General features: G+C 43.8%; 1 protein-coding gene across 4 annotated transcripts in view; it reads right to left on the minus strand.

Moving 5' to 3' along the window:
- Positions 1 to 19,711, minus strand: part of C8HXorf65 (chromosome 8 CXorf65 homolog) — a 43,035-nt gene extending 23,324 nt beyond the window's left edge. The window contains exons 1-5 of one of the 4 annotated variants that reach the window (XM_063935624.1): positions 19,605 to 19,705; positions 19,431 to 19,517; positions 12,752 to 12,844; positions 11,632 to 11,700; positions 11,411 to 11,538 (exon numbers count right to left, since the gene is read on the minus strand). In XM_063935624.1, the coding sequence (XP_063791694.1) occupies positions 11,411 to 11,538; positions 11,632 to 11,700; positions 12,752 to 12,844; positions 19,431 to 19,517; positions 19,605 to 19,629 (402 nt within the window). In that variant the 5' untranslated portion in view covers positions 19,630 to 19,705. Of the gene's footprint in view, positions 1 to 11,410; positions 11,539 to 11,631; positions 11,701 to 12,709; positions 12,845 to 19,430; positions 19,518 to 19,604 lie in introns of all 4 variants that reach the window. The other 3 variants (XM_063935623.1, XM_063935625.1, XM_063935626.1) reach the window with 3 other exon arrangements.
- Positions 19,712 to 20,601: the final 890 nt, after the last annotated feature.

Genomic DNA, 20,601 nt, shown 5'->3' on the forward strand with positions numbered 1-20,601 from the left:
ACTTTTTAACTTTCTGCTTTTCTCTAGCCGTGGTAACGCAGCTACCCAATTGCGTCCTTAGTGACGAACCCTTGTAACCAAACCAGGTTGTCATGGCTTCATGTAAGCTGTGGGGGAGCAGCTATCAACTCTCGTCTTAAATGACGTGTTACCTAGCAACCGAGCAGGGGGGCAATTTACGCTGATAACATGGTAATCTAGGGACGCGGCGGAAGCTGGGAGTGCAGCTTCTGCCAGTACGTACCCACGTATAGTATGACGTGACACACTCAGCGGGACACACAAGCATTTCCCCCACCCTTGATCAGTGATTCGCTAATGATCAGACTATGAGGTATTTATGCACTCTCATACAGTCTGATTACAGGCTCCCCGAGAGTGAACAAGCCCATTTAGCGGGTGAAACGCGTTTTCCATAGGAGACCTCACTCACTGGACCTCTGTTTGGGAGACCACAAGCATCATGAGATCTTTGATATTTTTTTGTATTTTTCGTCTGTAATGCTATGAATTATATGTCTCACTTGCCTTATTGAGATCTCTAATATATATGGTGAATATGTGTTCAAACAGATGGGATTATGTACTATTTGTCCACACCTGTGAAAGATGGTGACTTGGTATGTGCAGTTGTGTGCACAGGTGACAGTGATATATGGGCAAATTTAATAATACTTTAACTCCACCTCAGCAGGCCTGTCCTGCCTGATCTGTTACCAGACTTGTACTAGAACATATAGCCCCGGTAATCTTTGATATTGAGATTGACTCTTATAGGCACCAAGCCATTATTATCTTTTCAGTACAGATCACATGGGTGGTCATTCCGAGTTGATCGCTCGCTAGCAGTTTTTAGCAGCCGTGTAAATGCTATGCTGCCTCCCACTTGGAGAGTATTTTAGCTTAGCAGAAGTGCGAACGAAAGGATCGCAGAGCTGCTACAAAGTTTTTTTGTGCAGTTTTAGAGTAGCTCAAAACCTACTCATCGCTTGCGATCACTTCAGACTGTTCAGTTCCAGTTTTGATGTCACAAACACGCCCTGCGTTCGCCCAGCCACGCCTTCGTTTTTTCGAACACTCCCTGAAAACGGTCAGTTGACACCCAGAAACGCCCAATTCATGTCAGTCACTCTGTGGCCAGCAGTGCGACTGAAAAGCTTTGCTAGACCCTGTGTGAAACTACCTAGTTCGTTGTAATAGTACGTCACGCGTGCACATTGTGCCACATGCGCAGAAGTGACAATTTTTTGCCTCATCGCTGCACAGTGAATGAATGCAGCTAGTGATCAACTCAGAATGACCACCATTGTCCCTAATACATTTTTTTTAAATTCCAAAACAATCCTTTGGATTAATCACACAGCTTTATCTTGATATAGTGATCATTGGGAATGTGCAACTATTATCTTTACTGGGTCCCTCCTTCTTGATACATTGATAACTAAGATTTTTACCCTTATCTGGACATATAATTTATATGACTGTCCAATTATATAGGTAAGCATATTACCTTAAAACTGTAATTGTAGAGATCTCTATCTATCTATCTATCTATCTATCTATCTATCTATCTATCTATCTATCTATTTATCTATCTACTGCTTTTTCATTCTAAACTTATTCAGTGGACTCTCATTCGCGATTCAGGCGGTTGAAACCCTGCCATAGATAGGGGAACATGCACGCCTGTCTAACGTGGACAGCAGATCCACAACCTTTTCCTTTCTCTGGCAGGGTCCACCGGTTATCCACAGGATAACAATGGGATATGATGAAGCGACAGCGGATTTGCACCAATCGGTCAAAGCTTTTCCGGCCTCCCAGCATGCAACCCGTCCATATATCCCCGCCTCCTTGCTCAGGCAAATTGTTTTTTTGTTTGGTGCGGCAGGAGCCGGACCACGGTCAGAGGGCTGCTGGTTTTCAACAGCCCTAAGCTTTCTTATTTTATTTTTATAGCCATACTATTTTTTGGGGTGATCTTTCTAAACAGCGTCTTATACGTACCTTAGAAAGAGTCGCTCCAACAACTCTCTGCCGGGTCGTGACAACGCTTACCCATGAGTACAGTGCTGTTTCTGCGGGCGTCTGTGTCGGATATACTAGCAGGTCCAGCAGACGTTACCAGGCTGTGGCCAGAACATGGGGAGAAGGTAAGGCATTGGTTCCGCTTAGAAGGGGAATACGGACACAGCCGCACTGTTTTGGGAGGAAACCACCAAACAGTCGCTGACGCAGCTGCCACCTCGGGTGCACCAGTGCTAGGCCTTAGACATCAGAGGCACCAGGAATAGTATGAGGCCGCAATCCCTAGGGTTGATGTCAGCAGGGGAGAGTCAGATGCTCTCCTGGTTGCCCCTCCACCCGGTTCATGACCAGTTTCCTCCGAGTCTCCTGCCATGAACTGTTTCACGCTCACGTCTCAGACGCTGTACATGTAAGGTACGCAGTCGCAGGATAGGCGGCTGTGTGACTGGTGCGTCCGTGTTCACTAAGCGTCTGTGTTCACTATTGGTTCATGGAGCGGCAGTGTACATGAGTGGCTTCTGGATAAACCCAACGTTCGCTTACGTATTGATCAGTCCTGGAAGCGAGGTGAGTCTCCCTGTATCCCACTCTACTGAGTACGGGTTATACAGCACTAAGTCTCTATCTACTTTATGAGTACGAATAGTTAGATAAGTGCCTATTGCAAATGAGTCTGCATACATTTACTGTTGTTTCTTTCGCATTTGCGTCTGAATACGTTAGATCTGTTTAAACATGATGCAGTAATATGTTCCCCTACATACTTAAAATGTAGTTGTAGTTGATGTTGTGCTCATATTGCTTATTATACTAATGTATAACATGTGACTGACTGCTAGTGTGATTGCTGACCTTACTATATTTCTGTCAGTTTGTTTATTCCTATCCTCAATGCTGGTGCATGGGTAGGGTCGGATTGTATATCACTTTAAGAAATTTAAAGTGATTACAGTCACAAATTGTGTAGTACACTGTGGAATTGCTGATTATTTATCATGTCTAAGAGTGGCAAAGGTGAGGAAGGTACACTCACAGCAACACCAACACTCATATCATGATTGTCTTGCAAAGCTGTGTTATCCTCTCAGGATCTGCTTCAGGATGGTTTGTGTGCAAATTGTTTTAGCTTTCATCATGGGTTAATGAAAAATACAAGGCAGATTCAGGTGCAGATGGATCCACCTTGGGCTATGTTTGCACAGACTGTATCCAGTATAGCTGGACGGATAATTCCTCCAACTCCTGTACCAGGGACAGGTTACACTATTAACCCTTACATGCAGCTCCCCGTCCTATGGTGTATCACTTCCAGCAGCAGCTTCTCAAAAGAAAGAAGCTGATAAACCAGTGGTAAGTAAATTTTCACCTTCACAGGCTACATATGATTCAGACGAGGATTCATCGGAAGATGAAAGCTCAATTAATTCTACTTCGGCATACGAAGAGGAGGAGGAAGGTCTCAGCTCAGTGGATATAGCTGAGTTAATTAAAGCAATGAAAGCCATTCTATCCTTAGAGGATTCAGCAGAGCCTGTGTTAAAAAACAAGGCACCTGTGTTTAAACGTCCCAAAACAGTTAAGACTGAGTTTCCAGGGTCTGATCAGCTGACGGAAATTATGGAAGATGCTTGTGCTACGCCCAATAAGAAATTTAGAATTCCTAAGAAATGGAATTCCAATTATCCTCTTCCAGCTGGGGATTGTTTAAAAAGGGAGGTGGCTCCTAAAGTAGATACACATGTAATTCGATTAGTGCGAAAATCTACATTACCTTTGCCTTCAAGATCATTAAATGATGTCATGGATAGGAGAGTGGATGGTGGATGCCTTGGCTTCAGCTTGGATGGCAAAGGCAGTGGCTGCCTGGGCTGATGTATTGGAGGGGGATTTTTCTATAGCTTCTATAGAGCAAAAATCCCATATAAAACAGGGTGCAATGTTCCTGGAAGAAGTAGCATTGGATATGGGTACTATTGCTTCCAGGACATCAGCTTCAACAATAGCAGCTCACAGAGCAGTTTGGCTACGTATGTGGAAAGCTGATTCAGAATCTAAGAAGGTTTTGGAATTATTACCCTTTTCTGGAGATATTCTTTTTGGTAAAGAATTGACAGATATTCTGGAGTCAGAAGCAGACTCCAAGAAGGTCAAGTTTCCTTTCACATACAATTTCAGACCTAAAATTCCGGCTTTTTGGCCCTTTCGGTCTCAAGGAAAAGCTAAAGGAAAAAGTGATGGCAAGCATGCCCAATACAGCAAGTCTGGTAAGACAAAAAAGCATTGGACTGCCAGAGGACCAGTTGAGAAAACAGATAATAAACCATCAGCCTGATGGTGTGGGCCTCCACCTGGGGGACCCCAGGGTTGGGGGCAGACTTCTTCAGTTTGCACATATCTGGCAGCAGTCTACAACAAATGCCTGGGTGCAGGAAATGGTATCTCTAGGTTATGGTTTTGCCTTCAAGAAGCACCCTCCTCGAAGGTTTTTTTTGTACCAGCCCGTCTCGGGTAGATATGAAGGCCAGGGCTTTGTTAGAAGCAGTTCAGAAATTGCTTCAGTCAGGAGTAGTCATTCCAGTTCCTCTTGCACAACGAGGACAGGATTTTTACTCCAACCTGTTTTTAGTGCAGAAGCCAAATGGGTCATTTCGGCCCATTCTCAATCTCAAAGTACTGAACAAATACATTTGGGTACCACTGTTTCACATGGAGACGTAATGTTCCATCATTTTGGCCATGGAGCAAGGGGTTTATATGGTATACCTGGATCTACAGGATGCTTACCTACATGTTCCTATAGCACTGTCCCATCAGTGCTATCTCAGGTTTGCTATCCTCCAACAGAATTTTCAGTTCCAGGCCCTACCTTTTGGGTTAGCCACAGCTCCCAGAGTATTTACCAAGATTATGGTGGTAATGGCAGCTTATCTCCGACAGCAGGGGATAAGAATTTTTCCATACCTCGACAATCTTTTAATCATGGCACAGATGCAGGATTTGCTCTTATGTCATCTGCAACAGACAATAACGTGTCTGCAGAACCATGGGTGGCTCATAAACTGGACAAAATAGTCTCTGGTTCCGTCACAACAGATGACTCACTTGGGGGCTGTGCTGGATTCAAGTCTTCAAAGAGTAATTTTACCTCTGAACAAGATATCCAAGGTCCAGTCAAGGATTCAGGACTTGTTACACAGTCAAAAGGTATCCATTCACGCAGAAATGCGCGTGTCGGGTTTGAGAGTGTCAACATTCGACATGGTGGAGTATGCACAATTCCACTCGAGGCCTCTGCAGTGTCTGATTCTTGCCAAATGGAATGGGTTGCATCAGACGATAAAAACACAGACTATGGTTCTTACGATAGAAGTAAGAAGGTAATTAGCCTGGTGGCTACAGACATCCCATCTGGACAAGGGGAGACCCCTTTGGATATCAGATTGGGAAATTCTGACACCAGACTCCAGTCTCCAGGGCTGGGGAGCAGTGTCAGGAAGGTTGTGTTTTCAGGGGCAATGGACCAAGGAAGAAAGTTGCCTGCCAATAAACATATTGGAACTTCGGGCCATATACATGGCACTGATTCAGGCAAAGGACATTCTTCGGGAAAAAACAGTCCAGATCCGCTTGGACAATGCGACAGCAGTAGCGTACCTCAACCATCAGGGAGGAACTCGTAGCCGAAAAATGATGGAGGTAAGTCACATACTAAGGTGGGCAGGACTTCATCATCCAGCCTTGTCTGCAGTGTTCATTCCGGGAGGCCTAAACTGGGAAGTGGGCAGGACTTCATCATCCAGCCTTGTCTGCAGTGTTCATTCCTGGAGGCCTAAACTGGGAAGTGGACTTTCTCAGTCGACACGCCATTCAGGCAAGCGAATGGGCTCTACACCTGGAAGTTTTCCAGACTCTAGTAGACAAGTGGGGGTTGCCAGAGATAGATCTCATCGCATCCCAGCTGAACAACAAAGTACTCAAATACGGGTCAAGAACAAAAGACCCCAGAGCGATCTTTTTGGATGCCCTGTCGGTAGATGGGATTTTCATCTGGCTTATGTGTTTCCTCCCATCACCCTATTACCTAGGCTGGTGAGAAAGATAAAGGAAGGAAAAGGTGCCGTGATACTAATAGCTCCGGCTTGGCACAGAAGACATTGGTACACAGATCTGCAGAGGATGTCGATGGATGTTCCACTTCTGCTCCCTCAACGTCCAGATCTACTGATGCAGGTTCCTTGTTATCACAGACATCTGGATCGACTGTCTTTGACGGCGTGGCTCTTGAAACCTGTATCCTGAAGTCAAGAGGATTCTCACAACAGGTAATTCAAACTATGCTCACAGCAAGGAAACCTTCCTCAGCTCACGTTTATCACAGAATATGGCACACCTATATTCATTGGTGCAGGGAATGGAAAATGGACCCTAAGTCTTTCAGAGTTTCCAGGGTCTTAGCATTCCTTCAGGCAGGAATGGATAAAGGTTTGAAGGTGGCTTCCTTGAGAGTGCAAGTGTCGGCATTGACTGTATGGTTCCAAAGAAAATTGCCAATTTACAGGATGTGCATACTTTTTTCCAGGGAATGCTGTGCATTCAATCTCCTTTTGTTCCTCCTACAGTGCCCTGGGACTTAAGTCTAGTCCTGAAAACCCTTCAAGTTGCCCTGTTTGAACCACTTAATAAAGTGGATCTTAAATGGTGACAGCTAACGTTCTCTTTCTACTGGCTATGGCGTCAGCTAGAAGAGTATCAGATTTAGGGGCATTATCATGTCATTCCCCATTTCTTATTTTTTATCCAGATAAAGCAGTTCTCAGAACCAGATCTGGCTATCTCCTGAAGGTGGTATCTAAATTCCACCTTAATGAAGAAATTGTAGTCCTGGCTTTCCAGGTACCGGGCCTTTCTGCGGGAGATGCATCGCTGGACGTGGTCCGTGCATTAAGGATCTACGAGGATCGTACCAGTGCCATCAGAAAGAGATTCTCAAGAGTCCCCTTTGGAAAGAGATTTCACAAGAGAGGATGGCCTGCTGATAAGCAGACGCTGGCAAGATGGCTTCGGATGACGATTTCAGAAGCATATTTTCAGGCTGATCTCCCTGTTCCAGCTAATGTCTCTGCTCACTCTACTTGTAAGGCAGGTCCATCATGGGCAGCACAACGTGGTGCTTCAGCAGAACAGATATGTAAGGCAGCCACATGGTCTTCCATTAACACATTCATTAGACATTATGCCTTGGATACCTTTGCCTCTCATGACGCTGAATTCGGGCGATGGATTCTCCTGTCCAATCAGGAGCGCCCCCACCACTAAATTGCTTTGGGAAATCCCATTGTTATCCTGTGGATAACCTGTGGACCCTGCCGGAGAAATATACGTTATGGTAAGAACTTACCGTTGATAACAGTATTTCTCCTAAGTCCACAGGATCCACACAGATCCCACCCTGATGCACCTGATTTGAGGATCCTTTTACTCACTACCCTCTTCCTTCTTGTACTGAAGGGTGTGCATGTGCGTGCTTATCGCCTGATTAGGGCTATCTATGATGCTCCTGCCTTGAGCTTTGGAATATATATGGACGGGCCCGTTCCATGCTGGGAGGTCGGAAAAGCTTTGACCGATTGGTGCAAATCCACTGTTGCTCCATCATATCTCATTGTTTTCCTGTGGATCCTGTGGACTTAGGAGAAATACCGTTATCAACGGTAAGTTCTTACCATAACATATATTTTCCCTTGCCTCCCCCTTTTTATTCCTCACTTTCCTTCCTCTTCTCTCTCTCCATCTCCCCTTTCCACACCTCCTACCTTTTCTCCCCCATGCCCACCCAATTTCTCCTTTTCCCCTCCCCTCTTTCTTTTTTTCTTTCTTCCAATTGGCCGGGTCTGCCATTCCCATTTGAACATGGGCCAACCATCTTACATTTCGGTGCACTCTCATTAGTGTGTCTGTACCATCGGCCATAATCTTCTACTACCAAATCCCAACTCATATGCCCAACCTCGTCCGATCTTGGAAGCCAAACGGTGGTGGGCTGGGTCAGTACCTGGATGGGAGACCTCCAGGGAATACCCAATGGAGTAGGAAGGCACTGAGAGGCTTTTCGGACAAAACACTAACAACAGTATCACCACTTTGACCTAATTATTTTCTATCTCAGCTGATTCTATTTCTAATTTCCTATATAAACAACTAACAGAGTAAGTGCGGACAATTGTGACATGCTGGTATCCGATTATGTACAATTGGCATGATAGCAGTGTGAATCCAGTGAGTGGGTTTTTCTTCACACCAATTAACCCACTTGGGTCTTATTAATACAAATTGATTTTGTACTAGTCCATATCAAACTGGATGCAGAACTACCTTCGATCATTAGTGAGAGTATTGATGATGATGATGATGATTGTTGTGGAGATTGCTGATGCTGGGATCTAGCTGAAAGAAGGGAGGTAGCTGATGCTGGATTGCTTGTTATTTTTTTGCATAAGTTTCTGATTTTCCCAAAAACTTCCATGAACTCGCTGTAAATGACATAACGTAACAGAGAGGAGGTTCCTAGATTGTTAAGGTCCCGACCTCTACTTACTGTGGCTTTACAAACAATATAGATGGCTAAACAAGTGTTTCCAGGATTTGGGTAAAAATAATTCCACACATAAAATGTGAATATTTTGGTTTTATGCCCAGGCATGACAATGAGCTTTTTTCTTATCATAGGCAAGAACTGCTTACACTGGTGCTTGACTTACGCAAACAACATCCTCATCAGCACTAGCATCAGCTACACAAATATCCCCCTCATCCTTTTGCACTTCCACAGTGGCAACCTCAATTTCTTTGTCACCACCTTTACTTGTGCTACTAATCCCCATGTTTGCAGAGGGTGCAGAAATAGTGGAAGGAGGTTTCTCTATGAGTACAGTAACAGAAAGGTTGGGTTCACACATAGCTCTCGTAGACATACTTAGACTCTCCTCTGTGAATTGTGATGTTTCTGAATACAGTCTGTTCTACGCGTACTACCTTAGTGTACTTTTTTTCAGCACTGATTTTCCGGTTGTAATTTTTTTTACACCTCTTCTACACTGAGTGAGAAGGACTTCCATCACCATTAGAAGCAGAAGAAGATGCTGTACTGACAGTTGCATGTGGTGAATGGCATGTTGGCAATTTTTTGTTTTTCTGCAGTAAACTTTGCATTTATTATAGTTTTTTTGCCACTGTAAAATATTGGTTTTTTTTTTTTTTATTTCAAATGCCCTGACTTAAACTCTATGCCATTGGACATCGACTTTAGTAGGTGACGTTGAAGGACTAGTATCGTCATGACTCTTAGCAGCAGCTGCAGCACTAGTATTTGGTTGCTGCTCCTGCTCTTCTCTTGACTGATCATTATCCATATCGGTGAACACACACCGTTTGTACAAAAAAAATAACAGCTCACACACCAGGGAGTCACACAGCTAATATTTATGTGAAGAAAATTTCAATGGGTTACAGCGCACACAAATTGAACAAAAAAAAGGAACAATTTTATTTTAACACTGCAAATGACAAGTAACATTGCAGGAAGTCACACCGCTTAATTATGTGAACAAAGCTGCAGAGCGGTACAGCACACACCTGTTGTACAAACAAAAGAACAATTTTTGAAAACTTTTTTTGGCAAACTCACATGGACTCAGTGCTTAGTTAGGTGAAGTTGTTAACAAACACAGTGCGGTACAGTAAGCAGTTGTACAATCAAATAGAATTATTTTTTTACTTTTTTTTGGCACATGACTGACAACTCACTGCAGCCTCAGCACTTAATTATGTGAAGTTGTGAACAAACGCAGTTATACAAGAAAATGAACAATGCGTACTCAGCACTTATTTATGTGAAGTTGTGAACACACACCAGGGGGTAAATTTACTAAGGTGGGAGTTTTTTAGAACTAGAGATGTTGCCCATAGCAACCAATCAGATTCTACTTAACATTTATCAAGCTGCTTCTAGAAAATAATAGATAGAATCTGATTGGTTGCTATAGGCAACATTACCAGTTCTAAAAAACTCCCACCTTAGTAAATTTACCCCCAGTTGTACAAGTAAATGAAAAAAACAACAACATGTTTTAACTAATTTTGGCAAATGGTTGAAAACTACCTGTGGACTCAGCACTTAATTACATGAAGTTATGAACAAATGCAGTCACATCAGTTGTACAAAAAAATATATTAGCACTGCACTACAGCTGCACTATCAGACTGTCTGATATACAATGAATTACACTATGAACTTTTGAACACGTTTTTTAAAATTATATTATCAATTTATTTTATATTAAATATCTTAATGTCATAACAGTCTAGCATCATCCCTATATTTCATTTTATATAATAACTAGCGCTGGTTTTCCTTTACCTTTTCTTTGCACCCAGTGTTATATAGGGGACTCACAACCCCCACAGACATCAGAGGCACACAGCTCTCCGGCATCTGCTGTGAAATGTCTCCCGAATCCCTGCTGCAGGGACATATGTAGACTCCAAAACTCAAGAGAATCCGACAACGGGATGATGACGTTTTGTCATGATTTGGAGTCCGAGTAAAGCGGGAAAAACGAAGCTGGCGCTCTGATTTCCTCGGATCCCTGAAGTTCGGGTGGATTTTTTTTCACATAAAAAGTGATGAGCGGATTCGGTTTTACTCGGTTTTACACGGTTCTCAAAACCGAATCTTATCGAGCCCGCTAATCTCTACTCTTTACCACAACAAAACTTTAATTGAACCAGGCAAAACAAAAGCTATAGTCTGGCCTTTTAGATAGGTCTAAAAGACATGTAACTCTTATTTCAGGCATTTATAATATTAAACCATATTTCTCCAATATGTTGGTCTGCTGTGCAATCAGGCCATTCACTAAAAGCTCTCTTGGATCTGGGGTTGGTATTTGCCCAGGGTTAAAGGTGACTTTATCTATAGATCAGTGCTCCTCAGCTAGGCTTATTAAATATTTCACAAATAGGGATGATATCACTAGACTTGGCCAGAGTACAGAGTCCCAGAAATATGACAGCAGAGGCAGAACAACACACAGATTCTTAACTAGCTCATAGCCTTCACAAGAAAGGCTATTATAATAATAATAATAATAATAATAATAATAATATAAAATGTCGAATAACATATTCTTACCACCAGTCCTAGCACAAGTAAGCAAGAGTACATTTTTGTTGCTTGTACAGGTGTTCAAGGATATTTGTGTTACACCAGTTTTATTTTAATTTAAGGTAATGTTCAACATAACTACAATTGGATTAATGTTTATATATATTGTTATTCGTTAACTTTATAGTACATTGTCGCATTTAAGGTGTAGGCACTTACAGTCGGCAGCGGCAGAGCAGAATAGAGCTGCTTACGCAAGTCAAGAGCCGTTAACCACTTGGCTCCAGAATCCTTGAGAAGTTTGGGGCGACTCTTCTCCAGGAACTCACACTGAGCTCTCAATGCATCTGTGTAAAATAGGGTGAAAGTAAATATTAATCATTATGATCACTCAATATTTAATTGAGAGATTAGACAGATCGATAAAATGGAGCTCGTACCTGTGATCTCAGGTTCCGGACTGGACAGCAGGAGTGTTATTTCTCTGTAACAATGTTCATATTTGGAACCTGAAATTAATGAATTATCTTTGGAGCCATGCACTGTTACACAGTCACCGTAAGCCTGGCCTGCACTTTTACACGGTCTCCGTGAGCATGGTCTGCACTGTTATGCAGTCACCGTGAGCCTGGTCTGTACTGTTACATAGTCACTGTGAGCCTGGTCTGCACTGTTACGCATCACCGTGAGCGCTCTGTTATGGTGTTACTGTGAGCCTGGCCTGCACTGATACGTGGTCAATGTGAGCCTGGTCTGCACTTTTACACATTCACCATAAGCCTGGTCTGCACTGTTATGATGTTACAGTGAGCCTGGTCTGCACTGTTACGTGGTCACCATGAGCCTGGTCTGCACTGTTACGTGGTCAACGTGAGCCTGGTCTGCACTGTTACACAGTCACTGTAAGACTGTTCTGCAATGTTACGATGTTACCGTAAGCCTGGTCTGCACTGTTACAATGTTAACGTGAGTCTGGTCTGCACTGTTATGTGGTCACCGTAATCCTGGTCTGCACTGTTACGCGGTCACCATACACCTGGTCTGCACTGTTATGGTGTTACAGTGAGCCTGGTCTTCACTGTTACACAGTCACCGTAAGAATGGCCTGCACTGTTACAATGTTACAGTGAGTCTGGTCGGCACTATTACATGGTCACGGTGATCTTACATATACACCAGTTTCTCATCAGATATTTTGTACACAGGGGTTAGTAGTTATTTCTAGATTATGTACTGTCTTCAACCCTTTCAACAGCTCCACTGTTAGCATATATGCATGTGTGTTGTGAGTACTCAGTTACAGGTTTTGTTATTAAAGATAAAATCCATACCATAAGTTTTCAATATCAAGCTCTTTAGGGAGTTTGAACCACAGGCTTAATATGGAGTCAATTGAACAGCATGGCATAAAGATTAGATAGCAGTTACATAAGAAACTAATGAAAGAGATTGAGCACACAATTGGGATTTAAATTGGGAGAAATTGAAGGAATGGCTGAAAGATATAAGATACTGAACCTGGTTCCCCCTTCTCTATTTTGCATACATAATAAGTCTCACGTGGGCTGACATATTTATCTGCTCTCTCCGCAAAATTTCTGACAAAGCAGAAGAACTGTAATGAGCCTTGAATATCACACAGGTCTATGGTATCTGTAAGGACAAGACAACATGATGTCCGCTAACCTTGCATTGTTTCATCACAAGTAAATTTACAAGTATGACTAGTAAATATACATTTGTGTTCGTTCTGTTAAAGGGATTTGCTTTGTGAAAAGGGCATGGTATATCATTATTATTATTATTATTATTATTATCATCCTTTCTATAGAGTGACTATATTATCCCTTTCACTTGGAACGCTCATGGATTACACAGGTCCTGTTGCTGGCTGACTTCAAGCCTACATTTCACATGATTTTAATCAGCCACAGAACCTGTGTAATCCATGAGCATCCAAGGTAAAAGGGATACTCTATATGGCACCACAAGGGTTCTGCAGTGCATAACAAAGTACAGATGTGTCCACTTACATCTTTGCTTTTTTACCAATTTGGCACAACATGCAAAACACGGCTAAGCTGTTTTTCACGAGTAGCGAGTGGATGAGTTTTTACAAAACAAGACAAAGCAAATACAAGTGGTATATAAACATATAGAGGAGTTACTGTAGTTTAGGACAGTGTACTTATTCTGCAGTGTATTCCAACTCCAGTCCTCAGGTAATCCTAACAGTGTATGTTTTACATATCTCTGTATCCCATAAAAACATGGTGCCGGACCACCTGCTTACACAGCCATGCTGCGTAGGCAGGGGTCAACCTCTATTTCTGTTTTTTTGCAATGCGATCGAATTAGAATTGTAATTACATCACAGGGCGGCCCCCAGTATGTGATTTTAGTGGTTGCAGATTTTGCAAAATCTGCAACCAACTCTGAATAGCCCCCATAGTCTTAGATCAGTTTGACTGTTGGGAATTATGGTCAAATAAACATATTACCCCTATGTAATACTCCGGTGAGTATTAGAGTTTCTAGTACCGTATGTTACTTCTTCTCAGTTTCCTTACCAGCTCCTGGTGATTGTAGTATCAAAAGGAAGGCAGGTTCCTCTTCTAATTCACCATACAGTTCACTACATGTTACACATAGTCATCAATTACACAATTGCTCCACAGTAATTTTATTCACCTAGAACACTTCTGAAAAGGCTTTTATCACTGTAAGAGGTGATCAGTATGCGATCCTGATGGACGGGATGTCAGCGGTTACAATACCGATGCCGGCATCCCAATGATCACGATCCCGATAAGGGTGAGGTAAGTACTCTACCTACTCACTTAAGCCTCCCTGAGCGCAGCCTAACTCTAACCTCCCCCTTGGTGCCTAAACCTAAGCCCTCGCCTCTCTGCAGTCTAACCCTAATCTTCCCGCTTGGTGCATAAACCTAACCCATCCACTTTCCGCAGTCTAACCCTAACCTTCCTCCTTTAGTGCCTAAACCTAACCTCAATCTGCAGCCAAATTCTAACCCTTCCGCCTATACTTACCTTCGGTATTCCGGCATCGGTAATTTAGCAAAACTGCAACTGCTAGCAATCGCATGCTGGGGGCCACCCAGCACAGGGCAATGCTGCCCAGCATGCTTATGGCTGCCAGCAATGTGATCGCAATTCAATAAAATTGCATCGCAGACCCCGCAAAATAAGTGAAGTCCCCTCCCTGTTTGGCCTGGCCGCGAAGGCAGGTGCAGTGTGGCCATCTTACCTGGCACCCGTTTTCGCTGCCACACCCCCGCTACATTGCATCACCACCCCCAACCATCCCACAAATGCCTCTGCCAGTCAATCAGGCAGAGGCGTTTGCGTCAATGTGATGTGATCGCATTTCCCGGCCCAAGTATGAGTAGAACGGGACCTGCGCATGGGGCCTGAAAACAGGAAATTGCGATCGCATCGCCAATGCGATTGAAGCTGAATAAGGACCCTGGTCAGGATTACAGCGTTGGTATTTCGACTGCCGAGATCTTGAATGTATACCTGTAAGAACTTTAAAGTAGTTAATATATACAACAGTATATTGTTAGAGGCGCCACTAGGGTGGTACTAGGTGGCGCTGTTCTCTTGCCCAGCAGTCCTTTAGCCTCCTGCAGCCAAAAACTTCACCTATAGTAGCCGCCTTACCCGGGAGGATTAGGTCTGCCCAGTACTCAGATGCCCCCAGGTTTTTATGATAGACAAGGCTGCTGTGGGAGGCTGGGCAAGGCAAGTATGGAACCGGAGTCAGACTGGGACACAGAAGGAAGAACCAGACACATAGGACAAATGAGACACTAAAGCACACTACCATGTATGGCAGGATTACACAAACTGTTCAGGGTTTGTCAGGATAGACTGAGTATAACCAGCCCCTAGGTCCTTAGCAGGCTGTGTAATAAAAGACACAGGGGCAGATTTATTAAGCTTGGTGAAGTGATAAAGTGGAAGGTGATAAAGGACCAGCCAATCAGATTTTAACTTCCATGTCACAGGCTGGGTTTGAAAAATGACAGTTAGGAGCTGACTGGCTGGTCCTTTATCACCTTCCACTTTATCACTTCACCAAGCTTAATAAATCTGCCCCACAATATCCAATCAGGAAAGCCAAAAAGGACAAACCCCCTAAATAGGGAGAGTCACTGCAGGTGAGCAGCCTGACACACAAGGCCTACTGCTAATGGCCTAATTATGTAGCAGCTGGATTGCACACAGAAGGCATAGGAGTCAGGCTGCAATTACACAGACCCACCAGAGGTGGCTTCTAACATATATATTACATTAAAATTAGGTTAAATGTACACACCTTTTTCATAAATAGAATGCAAATATAACACAGCAATAATTAACAACCTTAACAATCTACAGTACACTATTAACAATAGTCCCCTATACTTTAAGTTATTATATTAATGGGGCCCCATATGTTAGCTTAAGTCAATTAAGTAGTTCCTGTTGGAGTCATAGGCGTGCGCAGCACATTTTATTAGGGGGTGCATGTCTGGAGTGGCGTGTCTAGGGCCGCCTACTGGGCATGTCTAGCACCGCCTACTGGGCATGTCTAGCACTATATATTAGCAGTTAATACAAACTAAATAATATAGGGAATTTGATTAAATAGAGTGTACAGCGAGGGCTGGCAGGCAACACCACGTGAAGTGTGACTGAGTGGAGAGACTGACTATGTATGTGTATATATATATATATATATATATATATATTTTTATATCTCAGTAGCCTGCACTCCACTTTGCCTTTTAATGAACTTGCGACGGTGCCCTCCTTAGTCTGTGCTCCTGCCAGAGACTGGTTCATATAGAAATTTGTATAGGCGGCACTCACGACGACTAATACAGATGACACAAAGTCAGTATTGTATATTTCAATGTTTCAGAACCATTTACTTCAGTTCTTTCATCCTCCTGACGCCCCCTACAATCCGGCGGCCAGGTAGCATGCCCCCCTAGCCTCCCCTAGTTGTGGCCATGAGACAGGTTATACAAGTCTCTCTATGTGTTGCCTGTCTCACTCTCTGACGATAATTCAGCAGACTCTGAGTCTCCTGCTATTGTCCTCTCTCTTTTAATGCACTTGGTAGTGTAATTTGGTTTCCACCTAGCTCACAAGCCCCGGTCTCGTTGGACGAAGTGCTTCAAGGCCCACTGCAGGGGAAACCAAGCATCTGCGTCGCCGTTTACGGACCCCAGAAGATGGCTCCGCTCACCTCTGCCGCTGTTCACCACCACATGCGACAAGGAACTGCTTGGCTGCCGTTACACTGATCCCGGTCACCGGGAACTGGGCTTCTTCCAAAATCTAGCTGAACAGCACACTCTGCTCAGCGGTCACTCCCTGTCTCTCCCTCTCACAAAATGTCCCACAACAACTGCCACCAAAGGTCCTTCATTGTTCCGCCAGCAGAGGTGTAGCTAGGTACCACGGTGCCGGGAGCAAGGTATGTTTTTGCGCCCCCTCCCCTCTACTGAATTGGGGGTTTGTTACAGTTGAAAAGAAACAATATTTAAAAATCCCAAATTAGTGACAGGGCCGGTTCTAGACCTTGTGGAGCTCAGGGCGAAAGTTTCCTTTGGGTGCCCCCCATGTTTAAAATAGGGTCAGTGCGTGCCAAAGGCTTGCCTCAACAATATAGGGGCATGGCAGTATAGACGGTGTAATGGTTAGCATTATTGCCTTACAGCACTGAGTTCATGTGTTCGATTCCAACCATGGCCCTAACTGTGTAGAGTTTGTATATTCTCCTCATGCATGCGTGGGTTTCCTTCAGGTACTCCAGCTTCCTCCCACAATACAAAAATATACAGGTAGGTTAACAGGAACTGATGTCAATGGCGAAATATTCTCTGTAAACTGCTATAGAATGTGTGCGCGCTATATAAATAACTGGTAATAATAAATAATGGCTTCATTGAGAAGGTGCGTGGCCTCAGAATAGGCACAATAATACCCCTTATACACATTATGCCACACAGTAGAGCCCCTTATACTCGTTACTCCACACGGGTGAGCCTGTTATACACATTACACCATGGTAGAGCCGCTATGGAAGTATTTAACTACGGTATTTACTTGTTTAATTCAAATAAATTAAAAACACTATATATGCCCTGACTGACCTGACCTTACGACCCTCATTTCCTCAATGAAAATAAAGCCCCAAATGTGACTCCCCACAGACCAAATAACCCCCCAATCTCTGAATGAAAATAATTCCCCAAATCTTACCCCAGCAGATCTGATAATCTTCTAAATCCTCAATGAAAATAATGCCTAAAATGTGACCCCCTCCACAGACCTGAAACCCCCCAAAGACTCAATGAAAATACCCCAGAACTTCCCTCCCAGACCTGATAATCCCACTATGCGTCAATGAAAATAATGTCCCGGAATTGCCTGAGGGGCTGCGAGAGCTCTGCTGCAGCAGCCTGTGGGGCAAAGAGAGATGTGCTGCAGCAGCCTGAGAGACAGAGAGAGCTACACCACAGCAGCCTGAGGGGTAGAGAGAGGTGCTGCAGCAGACTGAGGGGCAGAGAGAAATGCTGCAGCAACCTGAGGGGCAGAGAGAGGTGCTGCAGAAGCCTGAGAGGCAGGGTGAGGTGCTGTGGCTTCTAATGCAGAGAGGTACAGCAGCTGGGGCACAGAGAGGTACTGTAGCAGCTGCAGAGAGAGGTGCTGCAGCAGTAGCTGGAGCAGAGAGAGGTACTGCAGCATCAATGTAGAGAGAAGTGCTGCAGCAACTAGGGCAGAGAGAACTGCTGCAGCATCTGAAGTAGAGATGTGCTGCAGCTTCCAGGAAAGAGAGAGGGGAATGGGTCGTTGGGTCGATTCAACTTTGGTCGACAGTCATTAGGTCTACCATGGTCATTAGGTCGACATGTACTAGGTCGACAGGTCAAAAGGTCGACATGGGTTTTTGGACTTTTTTTGGTGTAATTTTCTTCGTAAAGTGACGGGGAACCCCAATTAGTGCACTGTGTCACCTTGCATCGGGCAAGGTGCCTCGCTCTGCTACCGCTGCGCTCGGCACAGGTTACCGGTCCCAATTGTAGTCCATGTGGATCGTCAAGTATGAATAAGTACAAAAAAAAATTTTAAACAGTGAAAAACTCATGTCGACCTTTTGACCTGTCAACCGGATCACAGAGAGAGGTGCTGCAGCAGTGGGGGCAGAGAGTGGTGCTGCAGGACTGCTGCACAGCTACAAACAGACAGTGAGACATATAAAGAGGGTGGGAAGAGCTCCGGCATGTGCAGGCTGTCAGTGTCTCCTGCTGGTGCCTCTGGTCTGCCCTGTTCCCTACCTAGTCCAAGTCAGTGTGTGCCCCCTCTGCTTCTCCTCCTGCTGCTCTGCAGCTGTCAGTAAAGTGGCCTGTGGGAAGGGGGTTGGTGGTCAACAACGCGCCCTCTAACTTTTTCGGCGCCCCAAACTTGCGCTCCACCGGAGCCACCCTCGCCACACCCCTGCCCGCCAGTTAACTCTTTCAGCACATGCCAGCTCCAGTCCTCAGCCTCAAGTGCAAGTCCCGCATCGCAGCTGCTCCAGCTGCCTTCTTTCATGGGGGGAGATGTACTAAGCCTGAAAAGTGATAAATATCACTGTGATAAAGCACCAGCCAATCAGCTCCTAACTGCCATGTCACAGGCTGTGTTTGAAAAATGACAGTTAGGAGCCGATTGGCTGGTGCTTTATCACAGTGATATTTATCACTTTTCAAGCTTAGTACATCTGGCCCATGCAGTACAGTCCTACTGTAACTACCGTTCATTTTCTGTGTCCAAAGCATACATATTAACCAATAAAGTCCCACATGCACTTCCACAGCTCCTACTAGTAAGTTAGTGGGATATCACACCTATATACGTGTAACGATGCGTGCCAGTAAGAGAAAAGTATAGCATATTTTTAACACAAGGACCGTACCCAACCAACATGAATATGTGATTGGTCCATTGTATGAAAATGGATGAAAAGCACATGGATGTGAATGATCCCGTACATGTATCTAATACTTTATGTGTTAGCCATTCTTAATGCGCTTTTCTTTATGGCCAGTACTAATTATGATGTGACGATCATTAGCTGTAAAATGCTGGATCCTCTCTGCTAAATGTCAGTTTGTGATGAAAAATGTGTTTCTTTTTGTATCTACAGTACATGATAATAATATAATAACCATACTGGTTACCTGTGACTGGTACCTGCAGCTTCTTACGTATGTGATCTAACAGGTGAATCACATTACAGCTGATATTAACCAGGAACTGCTGCTTATCTGTAAGAAAAGAGGAGTGTACCCTTCATAACATGCCATGGCTGCCTCATTTACAAAGACCCCTAGAAACAACAGAAAATCATTTACCTCCATGCACAATGCAGATGAACATCTCCCTATGCTGTGTATAGACTCTAGCATGTTACCAGTACTTTGATTATGATGGCTATTGTGACATCATACCATTACCATGTGCATTGTCAGCGACTTCAGTGGATCACTTTACAAAATACCTACATCTTACTGATATTGCCCAATATCATTCCCTAACTGTACATAAAGGAGCTGCATACAGGTGACTTTCTTTTACATTTTACTGTGTTTGATAAATAAAGAAAGCCTATCTCCATCCATAGACTGTCCACTAATTACAACAGCATGTGTAATAATATTTCTCTTCCTACACTTGTTTACAATCACATTATTGGACTCATAAAGAGTCTCAAAAATAAATAATTTAAATAGGGATAAGTGATAACCTAGGACATGGTAATATAAGGGATGACTAAATATCTACAGTTAATTTTGTATAAAGGTTTTCTTGATGGAAAACTAGCCAGGTCCATCACATTCTGTACAGGTTCCATAGATGGGCAGGTCTGGTCTCTTAAGCTGGCCATACACCTAAAGATTATGGGGTCTATGTAATAAGCCTTGGAGAGAAATAAAGTGGATGGAGATAAATTCTCAGACAAAAATGTGGGCATTGCCTAGTTGTTACAAAGCCACACAACCTTTTTGTGCGTACACCTTTCGGTATGACATTTGTTGGAGTATGACCTTGTGTCATAACCCCGTTTTTAGTCATGTTGTACAGTGCCACATACAGTACATCTAATGCCCCAGTACAGTGCCACATACATATAAAAACACCAAAAATGTGCATCCACGGTGCCAGATAGACATATGTCCCCACAGTGCCAGATATATATATATATATATATGCCCCCAGTGCCAGATACACATGCCCCCACAGTGACAGTTACATATATGCCCTGAGTGCCAGATACACATGTCCCCAAAGTGCCAGTTACATATATGCCCCACAGTACCAGATACACATGTCCCCACAGTGCCAGTTACA

Source organism: Pseudophryne corroboree, chromosome 8 (assembly GCF_028390025.1).
Source record: "Pseudophryne corroboree isolate aPseCor3 chromosome 8, aPseCor3.hap2, whole genome shotgun sequence".
Classification (NCBI taxonomy): domain Eukaryota; kingdom Metazoa; phylum Chordata; class Amphibia; order Anura; family Myobatrachidae; genus Pseudophryne; species Pseudophryne corroboree.